The sequence below is a fragment of the Neopelma chrysocephalum genome, unplaced genomic scaffold, assembly GCF_003984885.1.
Source record: "Neopelma chrysocephalum unplaced genomic scaffold, ASM398488v2 Primary Assembly neopelma1_23, whole genome shotgun sequence".
Lineage (NCBI taxonomy): Eukaryota > Metazoa > Chordata > Aves > Passeriformes > Pipridae > Neopelma > Neopelma chrysocephalum.
In genome coordinates, this window is record NW_020897691.1 from 6,109,405 (window position 1) to 6,132,385 (window position 22,981).

Here is a 22,981-nt window from a genome sequence, read left to right on the forward strand (position 1 = left end):
CTCTTCTTCTATTAGGGCCAATAAGAAAAGCTCATTTAAGAGTAAATATACATAAGGTAGGAAGGAATTAGACGCTGTACACACAACCAAGTATGCACATTGTAAATATAATTAAAAGAATGTTGAATCTCTTTATATATTGTCTGTATATTGAAATGCTTAGAAAAGAAAGATTTGAAGTAGTAACAAATTACTGACTGGATTTTGTCCCCTCTGATGCAATTTTGCCCCAGCTCCATTCTCCCCTCCACCCGCCTCTTAAAGTTTATCCTTCTGATACCTTTAAATAAACCAAATTTTTAAAACAGGAATTTTGCAATGACTTGGCAACTGATGCCAAATTACTTAAAACACCGTGGTATTTCCACACACTATTTTTTCTCCTTTCTCTAAACTACCCCACCTCAGTTTAGCAGGAGCTGAATCCTTTCTAGTACCATCATCACCTTAACTCACCTTCAGGTGTCTGCAAGGGCTCCTCTGCTAATCTCTCCAATCTGAATTTATTAATCTTTCTTCATTATCCCCTTAACTGACACCTCTTCTTCACAAAAAACCTTACCAGCTAAGTACTCTCATCTTCCCTGGCCACATTGGTTTTATTCTCTTTACAATTGCTCAGAAGAACAAAATCTCTTTTATAATACGTTTTTCCTATGAAAGTTACAAATTAAATTAAAAAAAAAATCTGTGCCCTTAAATTTTGAAATTTGGAAAAATTCCTAATGAATGCCTCATAAAGGTTAAGCAGTCTTAAAAAATACTGACAGATGAAGCACAGAAAGAGATAAGGGTGCATAAGACAACATCTCATCTGGTTGCTTCCATTGGAGTATTAGAGGCAGATTAAATTTTGTAGGATGCCACATGATACATCTGTTGCCCACTTTTTTAAAAATGAAAAAACTCCAAACTATATGTAACAATATACACAGTCTGAGTCAATAATGTAGCATTTAATTTAGTTAAATCATGTTGGGAAATGCAGGTGCATGAACACTTGTATCCATGCAGCTTTTGGTGCATCATGTTTTTACTTATATGAGCATTACAAACAAAATGATTTTAACAGTAAAATAAAGTCTTTTCATTGCCTTATCTCAATTTACAAAGAACTAATTTCTACTTAAATCAATTAAAGCTGGATCAGACCACAGTGAAAATGCACTGTAGGAAACAAAAATGCCCATTTCAGCAAGACAATTAATTCTTCCACTCTTAATGTATCAAATCTACAATAAGAACTAGCATTCCATGTGAATCTGAAAGGTAAGTATTTCATGTACATACTTACATAGATTGATACATATCTATAGCTATAGCAAAAAGGATATGAATAACTCCTTCATCAACTCTGCAGGTGGAACTTTGCAACTGATCTTCCAGATGCACCAATTTCTCACTTATTGCTTCACATTTTTCTCCTAACTCTGCAGAAAATATGAAGAACTCCTACAGAAAATTGAAAAGAAAAAAAAAGCATGTTTGCTGCTGGCTGCACTTTTCTACATCACATTTGCATCAAATAAAGGGAAAATAAAATATTAGTAAGGGGATATGATGCTTTGCAGTGCAAAGACATTGCCTAAAAGCAAATTCCTATTAAAGAGACAAAAAGCTGTTACTGTATAATAAATTGGTGGTTTATATGAAATGGAATGAGTTTGTGGTCTCAGTCTACTTCCCAGCAAAAACAAGTCATGATATCACTTTCTGCAGACGATTAAAGGGGTGTGAAGACCAAACTGCTCTCCATTTTCTTTCCCCTGTTGACTCACCACAGCCGGAGAGGTCTCATGCTGACCACACCATTTGGGTTTCCAAATTTCAAGTTGTTCATGTAAATATGATTTACACTTTTAGGTCACTTAAATATTTCAAGCAGCATCACTTTTTGTATCTCTTATAAACACAAAATGTACTTACATTTTTGAAGAAAAATCTGGTTGGAATACTTAGGGACTTCGTTCAACTAATCAAAGAAAATGCATCAAAGTCTTGGAGATTATGAGACAAAACCATACTTTTTTACTGAATTATCATTAAAGAAAAAAAATTTTCAAAAACAGTGGTTCTCTGCTTAGAATTTATACAGACAAATACTTCTGCCATTTTACACCAGTTTCAAAGTCCTTCCCATAATTTTTTTTCAGATACGCTGCACAAGAATAATTGCTATCTTTGACATTTTTCAGTGAATTTGAGAAACGACCTGAACAAGCAGCAAATATGAAGAGGGAAAAAAAATAAAATCAATTTGTGCAGCTCTGAGACAAGCCTTTCCTCTCCCTCCCACGGCACCATAGCACTGCCTACAGTGAATGACAGGGATTATTTGTAAGGAAAAGATTATAGTGCCAAGATGAAGTTCTGCTGGAGCCATGTTGAAAAAAAAATTGAATAATTTATCAGCTGGGATCCAGAAAACTGGATTTTCTCTAGACCTTCTCTACGTACTCATCCATAAAGCAATATGACCATGGGGCCATATAAAATTTACAGAAAGTTTTTCCTCCGCTAAAAAAAAAATGTACTTGGGGTCCTTTGCACTGATTTGTTGCTGTAAGAGCAACCACCAGCAGTTGTTTAAGAAAACTCAAGCCTTCAATCAAAGGCCTTCCAAATAAATTGTGCCAATACTTGGTGGAACGCTGCCCATTTGGTAAACACATTTACCAGACCTCAGTTCTGTACTATCCTTTCACTTTGCATCACACAGTGCATAGGAGGAGTCAAATGTGAGAACAGCTGTGCTTGCTGGCACATCCTCTGTTATGGCACAGAGCTTTGACCCTCCTGCTTCCCTAGGGCCTCTGCCAGACATGGCTATCCAGCACATTGCACAGGTGCACAACCACCTGCAGCTCAAACCCCGGACGGGTGGGCTTGTTGAGAGAGGTCATGTTGCAAACACCGGCAGTTTAGACACAGAGCAGCACAACGCCTGAGTCCCTGGCTCTGTGCACAAGACCTACGTCTCCAGAGACATTACCAAATAAATATGAGAATCTACAGCAGCACTTCACAGAACTTACAGATGTGAAAACGACCCATTGTTTTTAAAATGACAACAGGAGAGGAGAAAGAAAACATTTTCCTTGCAGCAACTAGGAACATCTTTTTCTCACGACCAGGAACAGAAGATGAGGATAAAGTCTTCCATCCAGCAGCTAAATTATTACTCAGTATACCAGCAGGACTCCATATGCTGCTATGGAGTGGGATAACCCAAGCAAATTCTATCAACAGAAACCTCTTAGTGAATCATTCTGTGACATGCATGCAAGAACAGATGACAGCTGTCTAAAAGACCTTAGGTCTTGGGTTAAAAAAATTCAGTAAATAGAAAAAATACCAAGTACTCTGAAAGCATATCTAAAACTATGACCATGTAGGGAAATATCCACCTTTGATCACTGATTTTTCTCTAACAGTAATTACATGTAAGAAAATCAGGTCTTCACATAACCGTCATTTCTAACAGCAGCTTAATTTCTCTTTAATACAGTCATAATAGTGTAGGCATAAACTATTTCTGCATCTACATAACCCAGCTGCCTTTTTAGTTGAAATGAGAAGTTCCTCCAATACTTTAGACTAGCATCATCTCACAGGAACTTAGTTGCACATGTCGTATGAAAAATGCAGGAGAACCATCACATAAATTATGATTTTCCAGAACTTATATATATAAAAGAAAGTGGAAAAAATATACACTGCTCTCAAAAATACACAATAATAATTCTAAATATTCAAGCAATTCCACAGTTTCTGCCCCCAAGGTTTCGTTTGAAAAAAGTTTGATAACCCAGAGAAGCAGACAGAAAAGAATTCTCTTAGTGCCTTTTATGCCTGGTAGCATCACTGGTAATATTTTTATTTAACATTTGTCTATGTAGGCAGGGAAACCACTGTCAGTGACACAAAACTATTCAGAATAGCTCCCAGTTGGAAAGTGGCACTTTACACTGATCGACAATATCTCTGAGAGTGGACTCTGCCTCAAGCTCAACATATTAATAAAATACAACCCGTCCAGGCTTGTAGGTTATCTCAGTGTTACAAGCTGCTGTAGGTCTTAAGATTTCTTTGGTTATTTTTGCACTAGCATCACTTTTAGAAAGCAGCTAGGAGAGATGGCAGGAGTCAGGAAAGAGCTGAGATGCAATACTGCTTTATGGATTTTTCGGTAAACAGGGAACGTAGCTGGTTGGGAGTTTTTTTTCCTCTAAATCCTTAAGCCAGTGAAAACAGCACAAATAATGGATGTGAATTATTTTTTAAGGTAAAATCCTTCTGCCTTCTCACATAAAGTAGAAATTCTCATGCTTTCCCAGAGATGTGAGAGCCTGATGCAAAAAACAGTAAGAACAGACAATGTTCCAGATGATGCATTGCTGGAACATCAGCATATTGCATTAAGAGCAGAGGGAATGGCTTCTGGTTTAGTGTTCTGCATTTCATTTTACTCTTTTACAAGTCGTTTTAGTCACCTGTGAGCAACAGCTCCTCAACAGCATTACTCAAGGAGAATGTTTGATCAGCTTTTCCAGTGCAAACACCTTCTGTGCTCTTGAATCTGGTTCAATTTTATATAGAAGAATTAGAATTGTAGTAGTTAGATTAATCTAATTCTATTATGGATTAGAGTCTATATTAGAGTCTTAGGTCATTGTGCTGAAAAGCAGGATTCACAGATACATCCTTAAAATTAATTCTTCCTACAGAGGAACTTCTGTAAAAAGGCGTTGCCTTACTTCCAAGTAGCAATATCATAATTCCAATAAGACCTTCTGCAGAGTCAAAGCCAGATTTCTTTCACCTGCACTAAATTTTCTCTCCTATAACAGTTAAAATAATTCAAAATAACATAAATAACAACTACAAAAAGTTGCCCTTGCAGACAGACACTTCTCATTATGGCACAAGGTTTAGAACAGTGACCTACTGTTGGCAGAAGTGCTGTATGTTTACCCTCGACCCTTGCAGAAGTTAATGGCAATTGTCAGCACTTGAAACTCCAGAACATCAGGCCAGAGTATCTCTTAAATAATTTCTAGAAACAAAACACAACCATCTGTATGTTTGTCCTGCTTGAGCAGATGCTTCAGTCACATGCAGGCTAAGTGCACATGACCCCAGCCATGAAGTGTCCAAAGTGCAGGTGGAGGAAGCATTTGTTCCTGCTCTGCATCCCAGATTTCCTGCCCCATATGCATTGTTCTGGACAGAACAATTGTAGATGCAGAAGGCAACATGTCCACCGAGAAGAGGTCTAATCTCTGAGTTTGAAAATAACGAATGTTACTTATGACCAACACCATCATGGCAAGGTCGACCAGGAAGCAACCAGGGACCACCGAAGCCCACTCTGTGACTTGCAGCGTGACCAAGCCTACTGTGACTGTGCTCAGCTGGTGTCCGTATACATTGTCAGCCCTCAGCAGCTGACAATGGATGGTTGCAGGGTACTGGCTCCAGGGCTAAACTGCCCTTGCCATGAGCAAGTCTTCCTTCTGCAGACTTCTCTTGCTACAAACCAGGATGGTTACATTTCATTTTACCCTTAAATAGCACACACCATTAACTACTAGTTGTCCTGTTTATCATTATGTTTCATGTGGTTGAAGATTTTGACTTTCAACCAGACTACGATTTCTAAACCTTTTATTTCTATTCCTTTCCTTCTTTTCTTCACTGTGTTCCTGTCTTCTACAGAGTGAGGTGTCCAAACCAGTGCCATAGTCCTCTGGAGGCTTTGGCATTCTCAGCTAAGCACAGTAATTATTTCTGTCTTACAACTGACATTCCCATTAATGAGGCTGCAAGTGACATTTGCCCTGTCCTCCAGCTCAATGAAGGTAATGAATCCCGCTATATTTGTAGTCCACTATAAGCCTAGGATCTTTTTCTGCAGTATTGCCATCTTAGTGGCTATTTACCATCAGTATACATAAATTGGACTCTTTTTCTCCCTCAAACGTAATTTGCACCTGTCTTTTAACATATCCCTTTTTATTGATTTCAGGCTATTCTTTCCATCTATCAAGAGCATTTGAAATTCTAATCCTAATTGAAATTATGTTGACTGGCACGTAAACTCCTGGCCTACCTCCTTTTTAAAGGCAAATATCATGTCTGCCTTTTACTCACCCCCTGGGACTTCAAGCTTTCTTCTAGGAGTTTTCGAGGAAGCTTGTTAATGGTTTGGAGATTGTTTTTCTTGGCTCCTATGCACTCAGAAAAAATTTCATCAGTCTAGCCTGACTTGAGTACATCTCATTTGCCTTAGGATCCTTTACTGTGTTTGTCTCTTGCTACCTGGTAGCAAATACCAAGAGCACTACATATTTGGACATAGCTTATCATTTTTAGAAAGACCAAAAGCAAAAAAAATAAAGAAGAAAAAAATAATTCTGATCTCATTTCTTTTCTCATTCACCTCTCTTATTAGAAGACGCACATGCTTTCTTTCACCTATCTCTTACACACAACTGGTACCTGAACTCTCTTGACATTTCACATCTTCTGTTTACAATAACTTAGTGTGCTTAGTGGTCTTGCTGCCTTCACTCTTACATGCTAAAGTACCCTTTTAGAGTAATTCTTGGGAACATTTTTGTCCTTTCCTTTTCAACACTCTTTTGAGCTGCTGAAAAGCTGCTGACATAGATATGTAGTCTGTGACTCTGCTTGTTCTTTTCTACACCAAAAGAAGATGGTGCTGTACTATAAACCTGATGTCTTTAGGGCAGTACTGAAGAAAATCTGCTGATTCCTTCTCCTACAGAGCTTGTCCCATGTAAACTCACTTGTTGCTTCTTCCCTGATTTTGTTTAGGTTTTTCTTTCATGGAGGTAGCTATCCACCTTTTCTCAGAAAAGAGATCAAGGTTGTTTCCCAGTTACTCTTGCTCTTGTCACTGAGTCTTGTCAAGACTGCTAGCTTGTTCCATCAGCCTGATTATATATATTTAGGAGATTTCAGCACTACAACACACTCCCCATTTTCTCATATGCAACAATTCAGGCATAAAGCTTTCCAGACAGCTGTTTTGCAACTGTGGCCTACCTCCTTCCCATCATCACACACTTTTCCCACACTTCCTTTGCTTGCACTGATCCCCTTCCCTCCACCACAGGGATACAACAACACATGGTAGTGTTAAATGACTCATCAGAATTACAGTCCAATGTTGGCAATTGTTCCCTTCATTTATCTTCCATTACAGCTATGGAGGAGTGTCCTTGGAAAAGCATCTATGCAGGAATAGAGTTTTTCACTGCCTTCCAGCACCCTGCTGTAGGCCGACAGCAGTCTTCCCATTCTCATCCCTAGTAGACTGAAGATCTTCCCCAACTACAGATTTCCTAAAATGAGAGCACACTACTGCACTGGCTTATTTAATTAAACTGGGACAATTCCAGTTCCTGCTGTGGGAGGATAAGGCTATTTACTGACTTACCAATAAAAATTCACAGTGGGTCAGGACTTGGAAAAGGAAACAAAAGCACCAAACTGTTTTCCAGTGTCAACACCCTGCTGTGAAAGGAGTCAGCATAGCTGGGTATCATTTATAGGTGGTTCCTTGTATTCACTCCCGTCTCTGCTCCTGAGTCACTAGGATGAAACAATCTGGAATGACTAACTGGGTGCTCTCCTGCAGACAGTGGGGAGACTGACAAGAAAGGATTAGGGGACCAGAGCATCAAAGGAACATTTAGGCAAAGCCTTGACATGGTACAGGGTGCTGACAGTTCCACAGAGCTTTTATAGAGCTGTCTGCAAGTCAGCATCAATCCATCTCTGGCAGTGCGGTAGAGCCTGGCTTTCTAGCATATTTCCATTTCCTTTATTTGTATCATTGCTTTCTATTGTCTTTATACACTATTTTCCCCTCTCAAAACTTCAAAAGGGCAAAGTTTCTCCACTTCTGAGGACTCTAAGGTATTAAGCTCTTAAAGAATACTTCTATAGGCAGCCCTGTGAGCTCTGGTACGCTCAGTATTTTGCCCTGATGGAAGTAGGGCTTTTTGCTACCTTTATCCTGCAGGACTGCCTCCCCTATTTCACGTCATCTGTGGACACAAGCACTTGCACAGTTTTGCTTTAATTCATAGCAAAGTTCACTGATCAGAAAGGTCACTTGCATTTTCTGCGAAGTTCACCTTCATTCTCAAGGCTTCCTGTTTTTATTTATGCTGACCTCACACACAGTCAAGCAGTCTCCCCTAGGCGTGCTCTCATGTCACATTCTCCCTGAACACAAAGTCAACAATCTGAATTTGGTCTTGCAATATCTTGTATCTTTCCTAAAGCATTCCAGCTGATCCAGTCTTCAGATTCACTGGTGGGAATCTAAAGAAATGCCTCATCTGAATAGTTATCCTAAACTGCAGTATTCATTTATTTAACATTTGCTTGGCTGAGCACTTGTCACTTGTACCTGACAGGTGGCATGTATGCTATTATGGAAGGTGAACTGGGGGTTACTTGTTCATGCAATTTATTTGCTGGCTGGACACAATGCTTGGATACTAGATTTCCTTTTTAAGTAAGTTGCAACCCAAGGCATACTGATGTAAAAATGGACAAGACTAAAACAGTACAGCTTTTAGAATCAGTATAACTCTCCTTACACATATATTACCTAAACTCTTAGTTTGTAGGTAGATGGATTTTTGTACATAAGCGGATTTTTCTCACAGGAAATGCATCTCATGTTACTTAATTATCCCAGCCTTCTTAAATATATGGACTAGGATGTGACATATTTTTGTTTATGAAAATAATGCAGAATTACAAACATCCAGTATTTTTATTCAGATGAAATTCCTATTACCTTGTATTCTGCCACAGTCTGTATGCTTTTATACTCCAAAAGTAAATTGAAAGGTATTTTTAGTGGTATGCAAGAAAACAGGCTAAGCATCATGATTTTGTTCCTTTCCTAAGCATCAAGACAGTGCTACAAGTAAGGCTGGCTAAATATTATTGGTCCTACTTTTCCCAAACATGTTCATGCTGTTGCTGGTATATGTTAAAAATATTAGCACAGGATTTAACTATAAACTCCCTGAAATACTCAGCAACTTTGCCATTATTTTCAATGGAAAAAAAATACAGAAAAAAAGGAATGGGCCCACTCTCATTGTGATTGTGTTGCTTTTCTAAGTGCTCACACACTCTTTAGCAATTTTTACCCCAAGGTAACACTATAAAAACAAGTGTAATTAATTCTAATTCAGACAAAGAAAAGTCTGTACAATACCACCACTTTATTTTGCCTGGGAAACACTTACCTCAGATAAATGACCCTCTGTTCCAAACGAAATGTCTTCCATAACCTGTTAGAGATAAATTATTAAATATATAGTAGATATATATGCTACATAAACAGTACAATTTGTAACTTATAAAAACCATACAGCACAATAAAATTTATATAAGCTGAACAACTGCATCAATTTGCTTCACATGCATGAAAGATTTAAATTGCACTTGTAATGGGGCAGTGGCAGCCACCCAATCTTAAAAACTATATTTGAATATATTTTATTAAAGCCTGTCTTTGGCTCCTCAGTTAAAATGCACAGGGAATACTGCCACTAAAATGGAAGAACTAACTATAGACTGAAACAAACTTTTCTATCAAGCTTTTGCAGATGTGTATACTGTTCAAGAGTCTACAGAAGTATTTTTGGCATAAACCCTGTACATGACTTTGCTCAGGAGAAATGAGAGACCCCACTGATGTTTTCTATTGGTAACACGTGCTAACTTTAGTCAATTCCTCTTTCAAAACTTGCTTCATCTGTGAAGTCTGTAAGAAATTAGCCAACATTTAATTGATTGGCTGAGGAGCAAAGAAATTTGATGTTAACATTACTGGAAAATCATTAATGCTTATCACATGTTACAGTATTGATAATCTTTATATAAACTGAGATAAGCATATTGCTTTGGTAGGGCAGTACTTGGTATCAGAGGTAGGTACATAAATATATAAAAAAGTGCAAAATCATTAATCTGCCATAAATTCATCATTGTTACTGGATACTATTTTCAGTAATCAATCTGAAAAAAGGTTGCTTAGATTTCTTTTGCCCATAATATTAATTTTCTGATTGTATTTTTACTGCAAAATACATGTAAGCTTTAAGCCTACTGCGATGCTACAACCCCTAGCTAAAGAGTTAGCATTTTCATCACACCACAGTATCAGGTGCAGCTGAGGGGCATCGTGCTGCACAACTACGCACGTGACTATACAGTGATGATCTGACCACTGTGTACAAGCCAGCTGCCTGTTGCTACTGAAATCCTTTCCAGCTTGGATCAATACAAAAAACACAGAAATGCTGACTTTCAGTAATGCTTAATGCTGACACTTAAAACTCAGATTAAATTTAAAGTTTCCAAACTATTTTTTCAAAGCTTCACAAATACAACATTTAATTAAAACTCAAATGAATGCACAGTTTATTTAGCTTTCAAAAGGCTTTGTCCTTTACACATTGCCCATTTACCTCATGGACCATACGCTATCTCAATGCACAGTAATGAGTTAGAGCCTGCTCACAAAAGCTTTTTTGGTGCTTGCTATCACTAAATTCTGAAAATTGTTGTATTATGTCCTGTGATAGCTTCTTTTTAATGAGAGATACCACACTAAATATTATTATTTTTTCATAATTGTTCATTTGGTATCACTTAGAACACTCAGTACCTTTTAAAAAGTTGATTACATGAAGGCTTTACAATTATAGAATGTCTTCCCAACACCAGCATGATCTTCAAAAGACCCCAAAACATCATCCCAGGTGGCAAAAATTAAGTACGCAGAGGTGAAGAAAAGATAGCAGCCCTTACCCTTATCCCTGTTCTCTACTTTTTTATGATGAAAAAGGAAGAAGTGATCTACAAAGAATTCTCATGGGAAACTACCAAAAATGCTGACTTACAAAAGGTAAAACTACTGAATTTTGGATTTTACCTTGTAACTTTAATCACCTCAATTTTCTTGAAATCTAGTAGGTGTTTCTTTCCTTCATAGTGATTAAGAGGGAGCACTGCACAGCATGCCAGAGAGCAGAAGAAGAAGAAAAAAGGATAGGTCAGGAACTCAAGCCTGCAGGTGCACACATACCCAGGTACATCAAGTTACTTGCTGTTAGGAAAGTCCCAGCACACACACATCTCTCAGTTTATTAGTTGTCATTGGCGTTTCTCCTGTTATAAAAAGCTTTTGCTTAAACGTACGTTATCGACAAGCAAAAAATAAAGCAAGTCATCATAAGGAGTGGAACAAGCAGGCATTGTCTGAAGAAAAATGAAATGCTACTGTATATTTTAGAAATCACACAGATATGTATCTTACTATGTAGTAAGGATCATAGCAATTTCCACCTCACTCACATATCACCCAGGCAAAATAATGTGCAGTCAGTTTAGAAGTATGGAACATTTCTAGGATGAAAACTAGAACCTATCTTTAATTCCTCAGAGATCTGGGAGAAAAATCAAGCCCAAATAGTCACAAAAAGACAAACTACAACTGCAATGATAGGGTACCCTAATTTCATCAATATAGCTATCAGATGGAAAGTATATTCTTATATGAAAATTCAATAATCTATATCAAATAAATTAGACAACCTAACTTTCACATGACTGAGGGTAGTAATATTGCCTGCAACTTTACCTCAGCATTTTTTTAATACTATAGTCTAATGAGTTGTCTGTAATTGAGAAAAATACACCTTATTTTTTAAGTAACTCAGAGTGTTTCACAGGATGATTTTCACTGGCCCCACTTTATTTAGTTCTGACCAAGACATTAGTAATGATGTTTCAACAAGCTGAGCTGTAAAAGCAGGTGATTGTCTTCCCTGGTTAACAGTCAGTGTTGTAAAGGAAATCTAATTTACGGAATTATTTTGGGATGCCAGTCTACCACATAAAAACTGGGGAAAAAAATCAGCAGTCTTAGAAAACACAGCTATGAAAACTATAAAATAACTGTTGACAGTTAATAAACCTGTGCTCATATGACAGTAAAATATTGAACATTCAAAGAATTTATACGTTACATATTTTTAAACCAGGACATGTAATATTTTGTGATCTAGTGGGGATATTTAATTAAAAATGATACACAGCCCTTCTACAAAGCAGTATCTGAGGATCTAAGTGAAGGGCTCTTTCAATTCATCTATTTTGCTTTTCTTATAATTATTTTTCTTACTTGGTTTTTTGCTTTCTAATGAAACAAACAGTAAGATACAGTTATATGCAAGAACACTGTTTATAGTACACATCAACAAAACCGATATCCACCCAACACTAATGTTTAGCTAGATATGACACAATAAATAACTGGAGAGCTTCATTTATAGCATTTCACTGTAAGGTAAATCAATCACCTGGGAATGAAATGTACCCTCCAAGGCATATATGTACATATGCTATCATTAGCCTTTCCTATACTGTTTTGAAGTAAGTGATTCAGTAACCTCTAAATACAAAGAACATCACTTTTTCTTTCTACTTCAGTGACCAATGGTGCTCTCTAGAAATTCCCCAATGGGGAACAGAAGTTGTGACACAGTTGAAGAGATTAGTCATTTCTCCTAGTTTTGGTCAGGACAGGGTTAATTTTTTTACAGTAGCCAGGAAGAGAGCATGGCCAGACCTTATTTATTGGTCATTCAATACCATCACAGGGCCCGAGTAAGGGAGTAAGGGACTGATCTCTCGGAGGGGAAAGCTAGGTGTGGTGGGGAAGAGCCAGTTGGTATTCTGTCTGTTTTTTCCGTGTAGATTGTTTCTTTGTCTTATACCTTTTGTTATTGATATTGTTGCTGTTACTGTTCCTTATCTTATCTCAACCTGTAATTTTCACCTTTTTAGACCTCCAATTCTCAACCTCATCCCCAGAACAGGAAGGGGGAGAAGTTAGGGGGGAAAGGAGCTAGCGAGCAGCTTCTAGTCTGGGGGAGTCTCAGTTGGGGAGGGGCACTAAATTAGGGTGTGTCATTCCTAAACCATGACAATATCCTAGAAACATGGCAACCAAAGCAAGCTACTCTTCTCACACAGGAGGCTTGTTAAATAATATCAAACCAAGTATTCTGACGAATTCACGCTTCTCTATTAGGTATTCTCACTTGCTGATAAATGGCTATTAAAAGGTTCCCTACTAATGGACAACGGTAAGTTTTTCCATAAAAGTAATATAAATGGCTATATTTAGAGACTAAGCACCACACTGCTATTTTTTTTGGGGGGGGGGGCCACAAATACAAAATTAATTTTTAAATAAAATGATACACTACCACATAACGGAGCACTTAAATGTTTCAGAAGTGGTTTGTTTTTCAACTAAGTCCATTTACAAATCAAGGCATATTCTCTTTTGTACTTCAACACAATCAAAACTGTAAGTTAGCATGATTTGTGTCAGAGTTTTTTGTTTGTTTTTATATTCTGCCTTGTGATGAACTATTAAGAGATGTTAGGGATGTTATTCTGCTACAGCTCTTCTCTAAACGTTTAGATGCTGCCTTTCAATCCTACTGACATCAGTTTTACAACCTAAAGCATTCTTTTCTGGGTAAAACTTCTATACCCCACAACAAAGAAAAAAATCTCAGCTTCTAAAAGTATAAAAGCAGGCAACTCAACCCTAATTCCAGAGCCAGAATACGGTTAATATGTTGGGGGGGTTTATGGTTGCAATGGGTTGCAGTCATCGCTGATGCATAACTTTGCCTCAATGGTCAAAGCTGCAGGCAGCATCAAAGAAGTAGAAAGCCGGTTGAGTAAGTCATGATAAAACAGAGCTCTGTTGCTCAACTTCATTTAAAAGTTGGACAATACATGACCAGTCTCATACCAGCAAAACTGCTTCTTTTTTTTCTTTCAAGTTTATCAGTCATAGGAGTGCTGTGGAAACAGATGGAGGAGTACCTCCACAAGACCTTCCCTGAAGGACATTTTCATGTTTACACATCAGCTTCTGAATGGATTTTGGCACATTCTCAAAATGGAGTTTATTCAGGATACCAGGATAGGCTATTTATACCACGAAGTTTAAGCACCTAGAGGAAGAGCTGAAGTTAGTGGGTAGTCTTCCTAAGTTCCCTCTATGATTGATAGAGGCATAGAGGAAATAATGGAAAAGCAAGTTCAAAAGGAGGAGTTTAATGGAAGCGTACACTTTCCTCTGAGACCCCTGGTGGCCTAGTGGTTAGCATGCAGGACTCTCACTGCTGCGACCCGGGTTCGATTCCTCGGTCTCCCGGGCAGATGGAACCCGTTAGCCCTGTGAGGCCATCCATCTATGAGAAGGTCACTCTAAACAAACCTACGTCCTGAGGACCTCACTGCCATTGTCCAAGCTTGCTTGGCCCCGGCAGATGAACCTTAGGATTAAAGGGTGGGCTCAGTTCAGCGCAGGCTGTGTCTCACCTAAAAAATCCATTGCGCAGGCTGGAAAGGTAAAAGACCTTTCCCCAGATCTTCGTTCGCGAAGACTGGCCATTATATATGTATATATTATTACACTTTCCTCTTCCATTTAAGATATGGGGAACCTGTCCCTTGACTCCTGCACCTCTCTCCAGAACCAGAGGTCACCTAACTTCAGCTGCCCAGATGTCCTTCTAGGATAGCAAGGTTGATCTTCAGGGAAATGATCTGGACTTGTAGGGGTGAAAGAAGTGATAATCTATAGTACAGATCTCAAGAGTGCTACAGAAACAGTCACAAAACCCCAAACCCTCCAGAGCTTCTAAGCTGCACTTTTGAAAGGGGAGCGCAATATTCCATAACCAACAGAACTCCTCGTATTACTTCAGTAGACTCATCAGAAAAATGATAACGGAGGGGTAGGGATGGAATCAAAGCCACAGCTGACCATTTCTAATAAAAACGTTGTCTATGTGGAGTCAGTCCATAAACCATTTTCCTTGGGAAAAGACTGCAAGAACTACTGAAGTCCAATATAAAATCAGAATTTTACTTACAAGAGATTTTACAGTAAGGTAAGCATCTGCTTTCCACTAAGTCTCAGCCAGTATGAATGCAAAATTAGGCATCAGATTTCAAAGCAACGCATAGTTCAATGGTTCTTATCATCAAATGCAATTAGGAACACTTTAAATTTTTGTCAACTAAATTCCATGGTAATAAAACTAATGACTCCTGTTGGAAGGTCTTTTTGTCACAGTGGTGCTGTTGGGTGATGAAGCTTTTTTAACAACTTGTTTACCTTGGCAGTGCAGTTAAAAGGCTATTAGATAGTTGTATATTTTTCAAGCAGGATGGCATTCCAGATCAGAACATGAAAACTTAAAAGAAATTTGTTAAACCTTTTAAGCTTCATGATTTTTTTCTTCCTTTTTGTACTTGTTGGATGCTGTAAGCCTATTAGCATCTAAGCTCAGAAGCCTTTGACCATTTCACTAAGGGAGGAAAAAATTTACTCTCTCCTCCAGATCCAGGCTAGCAAGTCAGCAGAACCAACTCAGAGTGAAACTTGTCAGTGAGATGAGGAATATCTGATAATTTGAGTTAAATACTTAATAGTTTGTCCTTTACATCCTGATGTACATTCTGTACATTCTGAATAATTTCCACATTTTAAAAAGACTGATGGTAAAAGGAAAAAGGGTTGAAGGGCTTCTGAGAAGCTAATAAGCTATTTTATTCATGTCCCAGTCTCAGACAGGAAGCCAGATGTTAAGTTCATACTTAACCTGCCCTGCTGACCCGTCACCAAAATTCAACTCTTCCTCTCAAAAGGAAAACCATGAGTATTGCTTGAAATGCAGCTGTAAACTATTTCAGATACCTCTTTCAGCTCACTGTGTTTGTGGCAGGAAACAGTAACCCACTCTGTGCCCTTCAGAAAGTGACCTTCTTTTCTTTTTTCAGAGTCAGGTGGGCCATCAGCAGTCATCTCCATCTCCTCCAGTTGGTTCTCTTCTTCCTCAAAAACACAGCAACTGGTTTCTTTCAGCTGAAACCCTTGGATGAACAGCTGACATGCCTCCAAGTCAGCTTCCCACACTCTTTGGAGCAGCTGGCTCCCACAGCTGAAATAAAAGCCAAAAGAAAATAAAACTGCAGTTCAGGGAAAATAGTTGCTATTTCAAGTAACATTTGGGCTAACTGCTTATTATTAGACAGAAAAATAAAAACAACAACGACAAAAAAACCAACAGTGCCTCAAATACCCCCACAGGGATAACAAATGCTATATCAAACTGAAAAGCAGTAAAATTATTGCCTTATTACAAAGCCAATGACAAAACCACCTTTGTGCTAAGATGTTGTTTCCAACTGTTACGTGTGACTTTCTCCTGTTCGGACACAGGTCCAGGGGTCTCGGGATCATAACCTGAGCTTCCTTCATGCTACCATATATACTTTTAATCCAGTATCATCTCTCAGACATGTCCGTGTACATTACAAATACTGCTCCTAAGATTTGTCCAAGAGTTATAGTCACCTGAAGTAAATGGGAATTCTATGCATAGATAGTTTTTCAGAACAAGACATTGAATACTAACATCACACAGTTTGTAAGTGATGTGGTCACTTCTTCATTTAATACATATTGTCTCTAAGGAACCAAAAGATTAGGTTGCCTACTAAAACATAGCAGATCAGTGGCAGAGCCCAGGATGGGACTCAGAAGCAGTAATTCCCATGGCAATACGCACTGCCAGACAGATACAAATGCTAATATCTAATAACATTTCTAATAATATTTTTTCACCGTTCTTTTTCAAATTATATAATTTACTATATATATATAATTGTGAGCAATTTTAAGTGACTAAAAGAAGAAAAATAACCATTTGATTTTAACTTTTCTGACTAAATTAAATACCAGTTTATCTTTTATCCGAAAGGAAGGATAAAGGAGCTGCACTGCTCACAATGAATTCAATAATCTAACAAAGGTATGTTTTGAACTCCACAAATTTTACACAGTGCCAAGCTGTAAAAATCACACAGCAATATACAGAGAATGAGAGCAAAATTAGGCTTCAGAAGCTGAGCTATTTGATCTGTGCTTAGAGTCAGCATATATGTTTATTGAAGGCATAATGCAGCATGGGGTTCACAAATATTCTTAACTCCAAGGAGTTCAGAATATCACTAATTAGAAAGGGAAAAATTCTTCACTGGATTACATGTCTGTGTTCCATCCAGGTAGCATTTCATTTAGCAGGACAGAAAAATAAAATAACCTCCACTGTTTCTCTTCTTGTCAGTCACATCATCATGGTTACACAATCAAAACATTTCCCTGCAGACATACATAAGCCCATTTACTTGCTTTTTGAAAATGTTTGTTTGCAGCTTTATATGGCTTATTATTAAAGGCTAAAAAAAAACTCTAGAGACCTAAATCATAATTTCCAATAGATAGTTTGTTTTGGCTATTTAATTTAATGAAAAGCACTATTGACAAAATTAGGCAGAGATGGTGATGCCATATTCAGTGGAGAAGATGAACAGCATATGTAAAAGTACAGCATAATGGTGCCTAGGCTGCTATTATTCAGCCATGACTCAGCTCATCGGTCAACATGGTTTTGCCTGTCTAAGTTTTACACAAATTTTAGTACTCAGCAATTACTGAACACAAGGCTAACAGATGGCTTATATTTGAAGGCCTTCTTTGTTTTATCATGCTGTCTGTAAAACTCTGATTTATCTTGAGCTAAGATGTTATGCTGAACTTTTCAATGGAAATCAGTGAATGCACATACACTTGGATACTCTGAACATATCTAAGCCCAACCTATCTAAGCTCCATCTTTTAGTCCGTATTTTGGAATTCAGTGCTGTGAAGCATTTTTCGAACACACATTTTGAATGAAAATTACTTGAAAGCTGCAAATAGCTGATACAGACACACATACCAAATGATTATTAAAAATTATGCTGACCCCAGCATGAAAAAACTTTAGCTTTTACATCAGGTGTAAAACTAAACTCTATTGAATTCCAGAGTTTGGTTTATTCATGTTCAATTCACGCTAAAAGTGCATTTGCAGTCTCCATGAAGCCTCCATTGTGGTTGTACTGAATATAGTGAGATTTTTCAGGTATGCAACTTTTCAAAATGATGGATCAAGTCTGGATCAGATTTCATATTATTCCTTTACTTACAAACATTTTATCATATATCAACCTCTAGGTTTTATACACCTGTTTCTCAAGATGACCTTTAAGTTTCAAACAAGCAACAACAGCTAGGATACAGACAAAGATGTTCAAAGGAATACAGTGAACACGGCATGTTATTTACAATACAACAGTTTAATTAGTTACACAAGTAACTGATTATTCTAACTGGTGTCAAGCACACTTAAGTATCACAGTGGTATCGCATTTTAAAGATTTGGAGGAGGCCAATGAAACATGTCATTAGATATACAAGATCTCCATCCCTCCATAAAGCACTCATGTAAGAAAGACAACAGATGCTAGTAGAAGAACACAATGGGAAAGTATATTGACACCAATGTGGTTTAACATCTGCAGATGAAAGTCAGTCTTTTGATACTAAAAAAAAAAAAAAGACTGAGTAGGGGGTAAAAGATTGTGAGATTCTGAGCAGTCCTGATATTGGAAGCTAGTAGTTAGACTTGGTGGGACAGAACAGAGGGAGTCAATGGAGAAAAACAAAGTGAAATGAACAAAAGACAGTAGTGCTGACTTTGAATGAATGACAGCAGGGCAAGGGGTAAGACTACTTTTGTCAAGTCACGGCCAGGGAAATGGATGTCGAACTAAGTGAGCTGCAAGACTCAACATTAGTAATTTTTTAGCTGCATGGATAGCTGTAACAGGTCTTATCTCAAGGATACTATGCAGAAAGAATCTACAAGAGCAGGTCTAAGCTGACTTGAAGAATGGCTGAGACATCCACAGCAACACAAAAGTACACAGCAGAAAGAATTCTGTATTAAGTCAAGTTGATGATGATGAAAGAGCTGTCAGAGGAACAGAGCTGTTTATGGACAGGAGGAAATGAATATGGAACAGAGAGGTTTATCCTTGAGTTCTCTTCATAAAGTGGCAATTGACATTGTAATTGTACATGCCTTTACCAAGTTGCAAGTAATTTTCTAGGAAGAGCCGTAAGAGACCAGAGGGTAAAAGGAAACTAGAGGATATCTTCAATCTACTTATGATGTTGGGTGAAGTTCATGTCTAGAGACATATCCAGCAAGGATTCTCTCTCTCTTGAAGTCCAAAGAACATTGCTCCTCTGTCTTTTCAAAAGATTCTGAGAGATGTCAATGGGGGATCTCTCTACAGCTCTCAGCACATTATTCTAAAGCTATTTATAGTGCTAATTGGAACTACAAGAACATGACTTTTCTATTGAGGGCTCTGCATATATACAAAAGGCACATTCAGTTCTTGAACATTATAGCCTAAATGAAAGCATGCCCATGTAAAAATAGTCAAAAGATTTTATATTAAACCCTATTAAAAAAAAGGCCAAACCAAAACAAAAGAAAGTCTCCCAAAACATCGTCAAAAGCAAATTGCAATTAACATAGGAAGATGTCACTACTCATAAATAAATCTCATCACCTACAGTTTTCAGGAATGTCCCTTAGTGAGTGAATTGTTAAAAGTGGTTTATAACACCCTGAGGTCAACACTGTGTCGATAAGACAATGTTGCTTATTTTAAGGGAAATCCCTGTAAGAACCCACACGTTGAAAGCCAAGAGAGTGAAACTGAAGCTAAAATACATAGTAAGACATCTGTTTAGAAACTGCATAACCAAAAACTAACTTAAGAGGTGAGATTACCCATCACTAAGAAGAGATACCCTAGACAACCACCTTCTAACAGGTGAGCCACAATAAGGCGTGGATTCAGGAAACCACGTACTTACCTTTTCCCAGTACTTGGCACATATATTAACTTTACATTCACTGACCCTAAAGGCAGTTTTCTCTGACAAAAAAAAAAAAAAAAGCAAATGAAATGCAACAAAAATAGTCCAGCAAAAGAACAGGGATTTTCATTATGACAATTAAAATGACTGGAAAGTTTTGAGGCTTGGAGAAAATCAACAATGTGAATCAAAAGACTTTGTTCTATATCCCCATTCTTTATTGAACTATTGTACCTACTAGGGAAAGTTTCTCTATATTTTGGTCACTCGCTTCTGTTTATATTTTGCACCACAGGGAAGGAATGAGGTCTTCTTACTGAACATTTAGTCGTGTCTTTGTTGCCTTTTTTTAAGGCAACACCCATGCAGTGAACAAGGATCCAGTAATAATATTTAGAGGAAAGAAGGCAACCATATTGCTTTACTGTTAGCAGAAACCCACCGTTTTATTTGGTTTATCATAATAATGCACAGTCATGCATTAATAACCCGTCTTACATTTAATAAGTACTTACTACTTCAGGAATATGCTTTGCTTCTCTCCTTCATTAAAAAAAGAAAAAAAAAGGTTTCCAGCCTGATTAGTTCTTGCCCCTTCACCTTGGCTGTTATATCTTAAGATGTCTACAACCAACCTGTGGAACAAAACAAGGACTACAATGTGCGTATGTGTGATTCACATGAGGCTCTAAGGGGAAGGAGGCACATAACCTGGTTTTCCCCACCTGACTGGTGTGCAATAGTGTGCACTGATAAGGGCAAAGGTACAGCTAGGGCCCTCTAGATCACAGCTCTCAGCTGATAAACTTAAAAAAGAGAAGAAAGAAGGTGTAGGAAAAAGGATAAAGAAAACCTGGACTCTGTCCAAACAGCAAAACACCTTTTTCCCTTGGCCTGCACACTAGAAAATCACCTTTCCTAAATATCTGAAATCAACCCTTTTTTCTTTTTTCCTTCTTGCAAGTCTCCCTAATCCTATAAACACCTCCAATATAACCTCAATTTCGCAATTCAATTCCTTGCATTGTGTCTTTCCTCTCCATTTTCCTCAGGAGCTAAAAATCTCATGAATTGATTACATATGGTTCCAATCATGTGACTGTCCCCCAGTGAGAGAGACATTCTTCCTACTCCCTTATTTCAAAGCTCACTGATAACTCTTGTTTGCTGCTCAGCACTATCGTCACACTTCTCCACGAGAAAACAAGACTTGCTCCCAGAAGGATACTCCACATATTCCCCTGTCAGATGACAACCCACTCTATCATCTACCTTGAAGACTAGCTAAAACTCCCAGGCAAAGTCTGAAGCTTGCAGTACTTTTCTCTGGCACAAGCAATTTGCTTCTCTGACCTTGCCTTCTCCCTTATAAAACATACAATAATATCTAGAAAACAACAAGTAGCTAACCCTCTTTAAATGTGATGTTGCACCTACTAGAGAATATTCTGAACCAGAATCACTAAAGATCAAGAAAGCAATCCTCACAATCCCTGTCTAGCTTCTAGACTTTTACATCTTCAACACCTGAAAAATTTGCTCTGGGCTGACTTTTCTAATATCTATACTTTATAGCTACAGACAAGTTCTCTGCACAACAGTCCTATTCAAAAGACATCCAGTGCACCCAGACAGGACATGGTAGTGCAGCAAAGAGGTGTGGACACTACTTTCATGCAGCTGAAAGAATGGGTGATAGCAGGGGCTCTGCTTTCTGCAGCACCCCAGGATCAGAGGCAAATGTGCAGGAAGGGGCAGATTTGAGGAAAAAAGAAGAGCTGAGCCCCAAAACTAGCCCTCAATGTAGTGGTTATGCCATCCACATCTCCTCAGGGATACAGCAGCACAGGGTACATCTAGAGGTGCAGTAGACAGAGTACCTGGAGCCAGGTATCCTGTGCCTTTGTTTTGTGATCCAACTTCTACAGTATTGCTATAGAACACCCACCACAATCTTTTAAGTTATGTTGGGATTAGGAGCTCTCACTTGTTGGCTTTGTGAGCAAGAAGAAGAGCAACGCTTCAGTTATCTCCTTGCTCACAACTGCCAAATTTCAGACAAGTCCTAGAGGAGAACCCCAAATACATTCAGACATCTGGTCATCTGAGATATTTAACACTATGGTCACTTGGCCTAGTATAAAAAACACTTAGAGAATGGAACTGAAGTGGAATAACACGTATGCTGTAAGGAAAAATGCCATGCTGAAACACAGCCACTCAAACACTGCACAGTCTCCCTCAGACTACTGCTGCCTGCTGCACAGACCTTGCTTCTATCACATCTCTCCTTGTCCATATCTGGACTTTCACTCCTGGAAAGGTGTACTTCTACAGGTCTGGCCACAGGGACAACCCTTACAGGTCTTTACACTCCTTTCAGTTGAAAACTTAACCCTTTTCTTCAATGCCTCCATTTTCTCCCCCTTTCTGTGCTGTTGCCCAGCAGCTAACACTGCCATTTTATTCCTTCTGGTGGCTCCAGTTAGTGTCTTTAAAGACATTTTATACATATGCATAATGAGGCTACACCACCAATTCTATAAATTGTATAATTAAGAAAAAAAGGGTAAACACATCCTATTATGATGGATTCTAGGATTCCTAAGGAATTTTCTCAGACCTTGCAAAAGCTATTAACCCTTCCAACTCAGCACATTACGTGATTTTGTGAATTTGAACTGCCTTCATAAATCTTTAAAAATTCTTTCCCCTTAAGACATTCAGAATGTTTCACAGAAAGATACTAATAACAACAAATAAGAAATATATTAATGTAAAAATACACTACCTCTCACAGTGATCCCAGTAAACAGAAAAACATAAATATCTGACAGTATTTTCTGCCAAATGTTTTTTTTAAAAATTAAGCTTATCAGCTACACTCATTGTCCACAATTTTTCCACTCAATAAAACATTATCTACTGTATCCAGCATACTGGAAGATTAGCATCTGAATCGAAATCTAAAAACAGTCTGCTAAGAATTATTTCTCTTGCCCCTAAAAAAGCCCTGATAGAGCATCTTAAGGACAGAAC

The 22,981-nt window shown here is 38.0% G+C and overlaps 1 protein-coding gene across 1 annotated transcript in view; it reads right to left on the reverse strand.

Moving 5' to 3' along the window:
• DISC1 (DISC1 scaffold protein) overlaps positions 1 to 22,981 on the reverse strand; it is a 195,497-nt gene that overhangs the window by 6,427 nt on the left and 166,089 nt on the right. The window contains exons 11-13 of the mRNA XM_027683381.1: positions 15,857 to 16,100; positions 9,303 to 9,347; positions 1,335 to 1,452 (exon numbers count right to left, since the gene is read on the reverse strand). Of these exons, the coding sequence (XP_027539182.1) occupies positions 1,335 to 1,452; positions 9,303 to 9,347; positions 15,857 to 16,100 (407 nt within the window). The remainder of the gene's footprint in view (positions 1 to 1,334; positions 1,453 to 9,302; positions 9,348 to 15,856; positions 16,101 to 22,981) is intronic.